At 47.4% G+C, this 9,620-nt stretch overlaps 3 protein-coding genes across 3 annotated transcripts; 2 read left to right on the top strand and 1 right to left on the bottom strand.

The window, feature by feature from the left end:
- Positions 1–147: 147 nt before the first annotated feature.
- On the top strand, positions 148–3,280 carry TSTA_012730 (DNA mismatch repair protein Msh1, putative; the record flags this gene model as incomplete). The annotated part of the gene is made up of 3 exons (XM_002483355.1): positions 148–486; positions 550–1,468; positions 1,524–3,280. 3 exons carry the CDS (start codon positions 148–150, stop codon positions 3,278–3,280), a joined length of 3,015 nt encoding a protein of 1,004 aa, XP_002483400.1.
- Positions 3,281–3,421: 141 nt separating this feature from the next.
- TSTA_012720 (ureidoglycolate hydrolase, putative) lies at positions 3,422–4,453 on the bottom strand (the record flags this gene model as incomplete). Its single annotated transcript, XM_002483354.1, has 2 exons — positions 3,422–3,591; positions 3,616–4,453. 2 exons carry the CDS (start codon positions 4,451–4,453, stop codon positions 3,422–3,424), a joined length of 1,008 nt encoding a protein of 335 aa, XP_002483399.1.
- A 1,780-nt stretch (positions 4,454–6,233) lies between these two features.
- Positions 6,234–7,938, top strand: TSTA_012710 (ankyrin repeat-containing protein, putative; the record flags this gene model as incomplete). Its single annotated transcript, XM_002483353.1, has 3 exons — positions 6,234–6,821; positions 6,864–7,142; positions 7,201–7,938. 3 exons carry the CDS (start codon positions 6,234–6,236, stop codon positions 7,936–7,938), a joined length of 1,605 nt encoding a protein of 534 aa, XP_002483398.1.
- Positions 7,939–9,620: the final 1,682 nt, after the last annotated feature.

Genomic DNA, 9,620 nt, shown 5'->3' with positions numbered 1-9,620 from the left:
TTTTAGTGGAGACCTTTTCGTGGCATTTCTGCATGCTGATTGGTGCATGTTGCGGCGTGGGGAAATTCGTAGTGTTCTACAGCAAAAGGAGTCGCAACAACATCGAACAGTAAAGAAGCTCTGAATGGCTTTCTTCAAGCTCATATCATGCAAGCTCGTGCTTCTTGTGGAAGGGGCATTATAGCTACTTGCTTAAGATCCATTCCTAGCCGCGATGTCGTCGGACAGAGGGCAATCAGTGCGTTTGCGTGCCAGCACACCTTTCGAGCCTCTACTCTTCGAATCGCCGTATGTTTTGCACGAGGCGCGAAAACGAAGGCCACAGCGAAGTTGAAAGACCTCCCTCAAGGTGCGCTGAAGCTCGAGACGTACAGCGATGGCGCCGACGATGTCCCCCGATACCCTACTGTGGTGCAGGGCCATAGGAATAATATGGAGAAGTTCAAGAACTGCGTGGTCCTGACCAGGGTAGGAGGTTTCTACGAAGTAAGCTACCTGAATTCATTTAGATAGAATCGAAATGGAATACTGAGTGCTAACTATTGGAAGTTGTATTTTGAACAAGCCGAAGAACTAGCTCCTTTGCTTAATATCAAACTCGCATCGAAGAAGACGAACGCAGGACCGGTCCCAATGGCCGGTTTCCCTTTTTTCCAACTGGATCGATTCCTCAAAATCCTTGTACAGGACCTGAACAGGTATGTCGCCGTGAGCGAAGAATTTATGAATCCAGTTGAGGAAAAATCGAAATCAGGGGGACTATTGTTCGACAGGAAGGTTACCAGAGTTATCACGCCGGGAACGCTGATAGACGAGAAATTCATTGACACCTCACAAAACAACTTTTTATTATCGCTGTATATCGACACACAGTATTATGAGGATCAGCAACAAGGAGGCAGCTCCTCTCCTATCACACACCTACTGTCTTCCTCTTCAGGGCGCGTCGGGTTGGCTTGGATGGATCTGTCGACTGGCGATTTCTACACCCAGGTTACCACAACGCAAATGCTTCCGTCAGCAATTGCCAGGATCGGCGCTCGGGAAATAGTTGCCGACCAACGACTACAGAATCTGATGGGTCAAGAGCTGCAGATGTTGGTAGGCATAGATCATCAGCTACTCACCCTCTTCCACGCGCCTACGACCACACAACCCATGTCCGAATGGGCACATATGCTGGAGGCTTCCGTAAGGCCCGAAATTGCGTCTACATTCACAAATGAAGAGGTGGCTGCTGGATTCAATCTTCTAGAGTATGTCCGTGTTCAACTGCAAGGAGTTGGCATGAAACTTCAACCACCTCGCCGACGGCATCTGGATGAATCTATGGGCATCGACCGTAATAGTCTCAGAGGTCTAGAGATATTGGAGACCGCCCGGGACGGTTTAGGCAAAGGAAGCCTTCTACACGCGGTGCGTAGAACGGCTACTAAGAGTGGAGCTCGACTCCTTCGAGATCGATTGAGTAGGTTCACCATTCATGAAAATATGTGAGATCACTTTTCTGACCACAAGATTAGCTTCTCCTTCAACTTCCTTGTCTGTTATCCAAGAACGCCTTGATCTTGTCACCTACTTCCTCCAGGATGAAGAGACAAGAGAAACTATTGTGTCCCTCCTGAAAAGAAGCTATGACTCTCAACGCCTCGTGCAGAAATTCACGTTAGGTAGAGGAGACCCGGATGACCTGATATGTTTATCCAGGGCTATCGAAGCCTCTCGGGAAGTGTACAGGGTTCTTTCTGATCGACGGAATAATTCCACATGTAGAATTGACGCGACTCGTCAAAGCTTAGAAGCTCTCATTCGCAGACTACGTTTGGACGGTCCGGTACAGCTCGCTGAGAAGATTCTTGCCGCGATTGATGAAGAGGGTCTGTTGCAAAAGCATCGGATCGAAGATAGCCAAGCGGCTGAGGTTGCCGGACTCGCGCAAGATATCGTTCTCAGCGAAGCTCTACCAGAAGAAGCTGAGTCTATGCCTCGAAAAATCCGTTTCAAGACTACAGGACGACCCGGTATCGCAGTTGAGTCAGACCGCGGCGATATAGATACATGGATTATGCGACGTAATGCTAGCGATGCTCTACGACGGTTGCACGAACGGCTTGACGAACTCAAAGAAGAGAAACAAGCTCTTACAACACGACTACAAGAGCAAGTCGGATCTTCCATGCTGACACTAAAATGGACTCCGGGTCTAGGATACATTTGTCATGTCAAAGGGGCCAAGATCTCCCAACAAGCGCTCGAAGATCTCGGAGTTACGCGCAACGTTTCATCCACAAAATCCACACGCTCATTCTACCTGCCAGCATGGTCACAGTTGGGTGCACGATTAGACCAGTCGAAAGTACACATCCGTGCTGAGGAGCAACGTATTTTTGAAGACCTCCGCCGAGACGTCATTCTTAATCTAGTCAAGATCCGGCGCAACGCCGCTGTAATGGACGAATTAGACGTCGCTTGTTCCTTCACCATGCTAGCAAAAGAGCAGAACATGGTACGGCCGATACTGAACACTACCACGTCACATCATATTGTTGGGGGCAGGCATCCAACTGTCAAACTTGGGCTTGAAGAACAAGGACGACGCTTCGTCAGCAACGACTGTTTTATTGGCGATGAGGAGCGAATTTGGCTAATAACTGGTCCGAATATGGGAGGAAAAAGCACGTTCTTGCGTCAGAATGCGTTGATTACAATTTTGGCACAGGTTGGATCCTTTGTCCCTGCTGAGTATGCTGAGATCGGTATTGTCGACCAAATATTCAGCAGAGTCGGTGCAGCAGATGATCTTTTCAGAGATCAGTCAACCTTCATGGTAGAGATGCTTGAAACTGCTGCAATCTTGAAACAAGCAACCCCTCGGTCCTTTGTCATCATGGACGAAGTTGGAAGAGGAACCACTCCTGAAGACGGTACAGCTGTTGGATATGCATGTCTCGAGCATTTGTACAATGTGAACCAATGCCGAACGCTATTCGCAACGCATTTCCATATCCTGGTAGACATGACTGCCAGCTTTGAGAAACTTGGTGCTTATTGCACAGATATCAAGGAGAATCCTTCTGGCTCATTTTCATTTGTACACAAACTACGCAAAGGCGTCAATCGACAGTCTCATGCTTTGAAGGTAGCTCGCCTGGCTGGCCTTCCAGAGTCTGCGATTACGGTGGCGGAGAGGGTGCTTTGCCAGATGGGCGCATCTAACCCTACTAGCCAGGCAGATTGGTCGAAGCACAGGGATGAGTCAAAAGCTGCTAGCAGCGGGTGATTAGAATTTCGGCTTCTTCATATCTTTAATTTCCTTTGCTATTAGCGGGGCCATTATATGCTTGTATATTAATTTATTAGATCTTGATACCCATCCCTTGTACAATATACTCTTCCTTTCCTTGTTCAATTCTACACTTCCTCACAATTTAGACAACTTTTTCAAATCATTCCAAAGCTCATCCTCCTCCTCCGTCAAAGATTTAACGTCAACCACAATCCCATCTTTGAAAGCGGCCTCCTGGCAATCCTCGTCATCAACACCATTAACATACTGAACAACCACAAAATCTATCCGGCGTGGACCCAAAACTACCATAGGAGCATGCCATGTACCTGGTCCATAGGTAACTGCCTGACCACCACGGGCAATAAAGGCTCTTAGATTTTCGAGGTCGGGTGGGTCACGAATCAATACGCGATTTGAGTCCGCGCTACCCTCATTCACGGGATCGGAGAGCGTCGCAATCGATGATGAAGAAGAATTCGTAGAATCAGAGGAAGACAATGTAGTAGCAGCAGCAGACTGGCCCTTCAATGTCGGCGCAACAATGACTAAGAACATGGGCTCTTCCTGTTCTTCGTCTTGTTCCGCTGATCCGTCTAGTGTTATACTGACATCTCCTTCTCCGTATCCCTTCCAGTCATGACTCTTCTTATCTGGTACCCGATCCCGCAAAACACGTCTCTGGCTCGATAAATCGAGTGGGATAAAAGTCTGAGTGGTATATGGATGTCTTTCCAGAATTCGAACGTCGAATACAGGCCCCTCAAAATCATTGTCCTCATCTTGCTGTTCATTGATGTTGATGTGCTTCAATGAATGCTCAACAAGTCGATGAGCACTCTGTCTCTCCCTTCTTAATTTCCGAGGAAAGCAGGCGAACATACTCAGCCGAGCTTGTGCTGCTTTACCGCTTGGGCAGACATTCTCGTAGCCGTTGGCTAGTGGGGCGATGGGACTGATTTTCACGGCTGAGCCTTGGTTTGCATAGACGGGTGTAGCGGGGACGCGGTGAGGGAGTTTGAGAGATGGGAGATTGTTAGGGGCGCCGAGTAGGTCTCGTGGGAATGGGGTTGTGATGACGGTGCCGAAGGGGGCGAACGATTGCGGCGTGAGAGGTTCGGGGTTGATGCGGAGAGTGGGCGGTGATGAAACGAGGGTTGGAGCCATTTCTATGATACTTTTTTCGTGCCAGTAATATTCTGAATATAAATTGATGCTGAGCTTGTCTCAAGGGTTTCGACCGAAGCCCCAGATGTTGGAGATTATGAATGAGATGAGATTATTCTAGAGCTCGAGATTAGTATTAAGCTTCCGTGCTGTCAGATCCACTTCATTCGGCAGCCGTTTCCGATCTATAAAGCAACCCCATACTATTGAATACCATCACATTATGCCAGATTTCTCTATGATAATTATTCAAAGGAGTTACATCGAAATTCTGCTGATGATTGATCTATGTCTTGATCATTCCAACCTTTGCTAACTCAACATGCCATGATAAGATTCGGAGGACCTTTATTGATTTGACGTTGAAGCCGCAGCAAAGGTATATGTAATGCTGCTCACCTGATCATAACTACCCAGGTGGGAAGCGTGGAAGCTGCTCGACTTAAGTCTTGCTTCCAAGGTTATTATGCATCATAATGGAAACATCTAAGGTGATAGGGACTTCCTCTTTCACGTTTATTTCAAATGTGTTGGAAATCTGGAAAGCTGGAGATAGGCTGACATTCTGGTTAGGGTTTCGTAAATCACAGGTCCCTCGGGCGACTCATTATTTACAAGGTTGGAAAGACGAGTGGAATGTTCTTTTTCCATCGTTCGGGAAAAACAAGAAGGGTGAAACAATATTCAGCACAGGCTCTCCGAGGCTCACCTCAAAGCTTCGTATCTGTACCGGTCTTAAAGCCTTTTTCAGCTAACTGCACCAGCCCCAGAAAAATTCACATTGGCTAACTGGATTCTAGTTGATTGGTGCTTGTTCCTACAGCACCATGGTCTCTGCATCCAATGAAGTCGATGACAACCGAAGAGGAAAATGTGACTATATGCTGTCCCTCTTTACCTCTTCAGCCTACCCACCAAAACTCCGTTGACATATAGTTCGACAAACGGCCTTCCTCACTGCATCACAAATGTCAAGCGGGGACCTAGCGTCTTATACGATGTACGATTATTTCAAACAACATGCGAGCCACCAAAATCGACGAAGCTCTACAACGAGCAACAAAAGAATTTGGACTGTGTCCCAATCGAGTCTGGGCTATCGGGCACAATCTCAAGCACTGGGAGGATAAGCTCCCGGATCTGCTTTCAACGAGCGAGCGCCAAAGAGTATGGGAGTAATCCGACATGAAGGACATGAACGTTGCACATTCGACCTTTGCGAATATTCTCTACTCAACTATACCTCCGTGACTCAGCGTCACGAATAAGGAGTGACTGGTTGTCGGGAGGATAAACGCTGTAGCTCTATTAAGAGATTGTTCTCCGTGAGTAAGCTGGATAAGGCGTCGTTTGCAGCGAGATCGACTGCCTAGAGGTTGGATAGAGAACCTAATTGACGTCGCTGAGCCTTATATGGCTATATCCCTTGTCTGGTTCGATGGGACCGGTACCGGGATTTCGGCAAACGGAGAGGTAAATGAGTTTCTATATCGATTCTTTGAGCGGATTGCGAGACATTGGCATTGTATGGGATCTGGTGGGATGCAATCAGCACTTCGAAAGACAAAGCTGCTAAAGAGAGAGCAATCAAGCGAATGGAAAACAACTACGATGGCGCAAGAATTACGCTCGTTCGCGACTGCTATATTTGCAAGTGGAAATAGGTTGATGCTGAGACTGCGTGTCTTGCTATTATACTATACTATCCCCATGGTTCAGTCGCGGGTGGACTGCATTGGAACTGGCAAGATCTCTGAGAGTCAAGGTGATCTTCAAAAATATGGTGATCACAGATCTGGATGAAGATACCCTGTCCAAGTTAGAAAGAGATTCCACTTGCCATCGTTTCGCTACAGAAGCAATCAGAGGTTTGCGTAAAAACCATGTCGACAACCTCCGTGACTTGCTGACCATTCTTGGTCCTCGATCAACCTCATGGCCACGCGACATGGAAAGGATCTCGGCGCTCCTTGTTGGGACTCCCAAGGCCAGTGAAGAAAAACAACACGCCGTCTATCCGCAAGTACTACTTGATATTGGAGAGGTGGCTCATGGACACTTGTTCCATAGATCCGCAACAATGACGGGCCATTTCAGTTGGTGTGCGGCGAAATTGCTGACTATGTCTATTGCCCCTCAAACACAAGAACAACTACGTATCAACTACAACGGAGCCCTTGAAAGTCGTTGGAGAGTCATTAAACAGAGATCCGTTCCAAGAGAACGATACGTGCTCCACAACGGATTCCCACTTGTGGACATGATAATTAATGTGACCCTCGAAACCGCAGACAGATCCGTACTTTTAGGGGAACCAGCAGCGAAAGTATTAGATGACACGCACCACCATTATGAATTCATGGGCCCGGTATATTTCAACCCACTTCTTGGCTTCGATGAGGTTGAGTAGGAGACCGTGAATTATGTCACGATTGGCGGCAGCCAGGAAGAGACCGATTCCCGTGAAATAAGCGGATATGAGATTTCGGCGTGGTTCGCGCATTTTCCTCCCAGTTACATCAAACCTCACAACCCGATGAACGTGGACACCTATACTACTGGAAAGGAACGTCTTCTTCTTTCTGCCATGGAAGGCGATTCTGATAGGACTAGAAAAGTTCTACATAAAGAACTGTGGATGTCACTTTCAAACTGGCTGGACGGCACCGCATTATGCTCTGCGAAGATGGTACTATTCATTGATTGCTGATCTCCTCCATCAAGACAGCGCTGATGCAGCAATTTAGGATGAACTCGGCCAGCACTGCATTCACCTAGCAGCTGAGCACGGAGACAGTGACCTCCTCATTGATTTTGAGGAATTCTTGACCGGACACAAAGTATGTAAGGATGGTCAAACTGCTCTCCACCGAGCTATTTTGGCTGGATTATGGTCATGGTGGTTGCTAGACGAGCTTGGTGACAATCTGAAAGACGTCCAGGATTTTCAGGGAAGAACGGCGCTGCATCTCAGCGCTGGGCTCGGATTGGGAAAAATCTTTACCGAGCTGCTAACGGGAGGAGCAAATCATTTGCTAACGGACAATATTGGACGTACGGCACTTCATTACGCGGCTTTGGATTGGAACGAGGCCATAGACACAGACATAATATCCACCCTGCTAGATTATGGAGAGCTCAACGTCCCTGATAAGGACGGTCGTACGCCTCTTCATTATGCCACCGAGAATGAATGCCCTGCTTACGTCAAAGTGCTTGTCCAGAACAAAAACCTAGCAATAGTTGATTCACGCGGAGAAACAGCACTTCATGTAGCAGTCACTGGAGGCTACATAGACGCTGTAAAAGAAATGCTTGGACAAGACTTGGAGTGTCTGGAGCTTCCGCAGATTGTGATGGATACAATATTGTCCTTAGCAGCCTCAATCAACTACTTGGAGGTCGTGCAGGCTCTCGTGAATCATGGGACCGGGATTTGGTACTGCCATTGGAGAGGAAATAAGACTGCTGTAGAGTGGCAGTAGAACAGAAAAGGGCAGCTTTAACCATGTACCTTATGGAGGTAGCGCTGTCGTCGCCACAATCTGAGGGTCATTCCGAATCACCCCCTGGTTGGATCCAAGTAGCAAGAAGTTGTCCACCACTTGACGACGATGCTCCATCCGCTCTCCATCACGCAATGAGGAGAAACTACCAAAGAGTGGCGTTGGCGCTAATAGCAGATGGAGAAGACATTTTCAAAACGGACACAATCGGCACAACGGTCATCTTCTTGGCTGTGGGTAGAACGGCTAATGTTGTTTGTAAAGGAACTTGTTGATGGATATGCTCAAGCTATTTGGTGAGCCAAGCTGCTTGAGTTGAGCATCAGAGAGATAGCTGCAAGCATCTATATGGCATTGGATACATTTTGTATCACTCAACTTGAATAGCCTTCGAAGGAAATGTCAATGAAATCCTGGATGGAGGTAAAGCACCTTGAAGGTGTGTTCATGTCGGCAGATGACCCTGAGATGCAGAATCTGTTAACTCCAAACTGGAAAAGAATACGATCAAAATTCCCGCCTTTCCAAAAGCCCATACCTCTTGATGGTTATAGGTGAAGATTTGATCCCCTCTCACCTAAACGGGGTGGAGATAGCAGGATTCAGAAAGGTTTTATGCAATATCAGATTTACTCCGGGGATGACGATGAGAATAACGACTCAAGCTCCGACTCAGGCTCGGCCTTGTCAAGACAGAGACGATCCAGGCGGGATAAAGATGAAGGCGAGAGTGAAGAGAGTCAAAATGATGAAGACGACGAAAAATGCAAGTAGAGGGCGAACAGGGAAATGAGCATCTTTCATCATTTCTCTTACTCATGGAGTCGAATCAAACCAAAATCTGACGTGAGTTCAACTTTAGGGTTGCCGTCGGCCCAGTCATGGAAGTGCAAAAATTGCAAGGTATTATCCAAACATGCCTTTATCCCATTCTCCTCACCACGTACACGTGCTTTTACCTGACAACTAGCATGCGTGCCGTCAATCTTTCAGCTCTAAGCAAAGTTAAACGATAAACAGGACAACACCTGAGAATTAAGGTGGCCACTAGCAGCCTAGCACAAACGGTAGCCGTAACTGAGGGCCAATAACGCCAACGAACTAAGCACCCCCTGAGCCACTTAGTCCGTTACAGAGCTCGAAGATCAAAAGCCCAGACCAGCCACGAGGCATGATTGTCGAGTGTTAAATGCATGGCAATGTGCTCGGATCCAATCACTACGGATTCTTCAGAAGGAAGTTCAAAACTAACGAATGTATCTCAACCGTCCCGTCCGAAGACTTCCTTGACAGCCCACGCTTCTTCATGCTATCTCATGGGCTGAAGTTTTAATGGACAAAATATTCAGCCCGAGCCACTAGACAAATTTAATCTAGCTCTAACGGTGGACGATCGACCAGGGTAGGCTATCTTACCCATAACGCCGCAGGACGCATTGACGAAGAAGATTCCCACGTTGAATTGAAAACCGGGGCAAGACACATTTGAGTACGAAGTACAAAATGAGTCGTGACAATCGCATTGACAATATATCACTGTCGCTGAGAGGCCGGCCGTTGCTGCCAGCTGAAAAACATCCATGAACTTGGCGACGGCGCTACGGAAAAGTTTCAGCCCCAAAATATTACCTGCTCTAGACTTTATTAGTGACATTTGGCAA

The sequence above is a fragment of the Talaromyces stipitatus genome, genomic scaffold, assembly GCF_000003125.1.
Source record: "Talaromyces stipitatus ATCC 10500 scf_1105507295549 genomic scaffold, whole genome shotgun sequence".
NCBI classification, from domain to species: Eukaryota; Fungi; Ascomycota; class Eurotiomycetes; order Eurotiales; family Trichocomaceae; genus Talaromyces; species Talaromyces stipitatus.
Note: the sequence above shows the minus strand (reverse complement) of the source record. Positions and strands in the feature narration are given on the sequence as shown.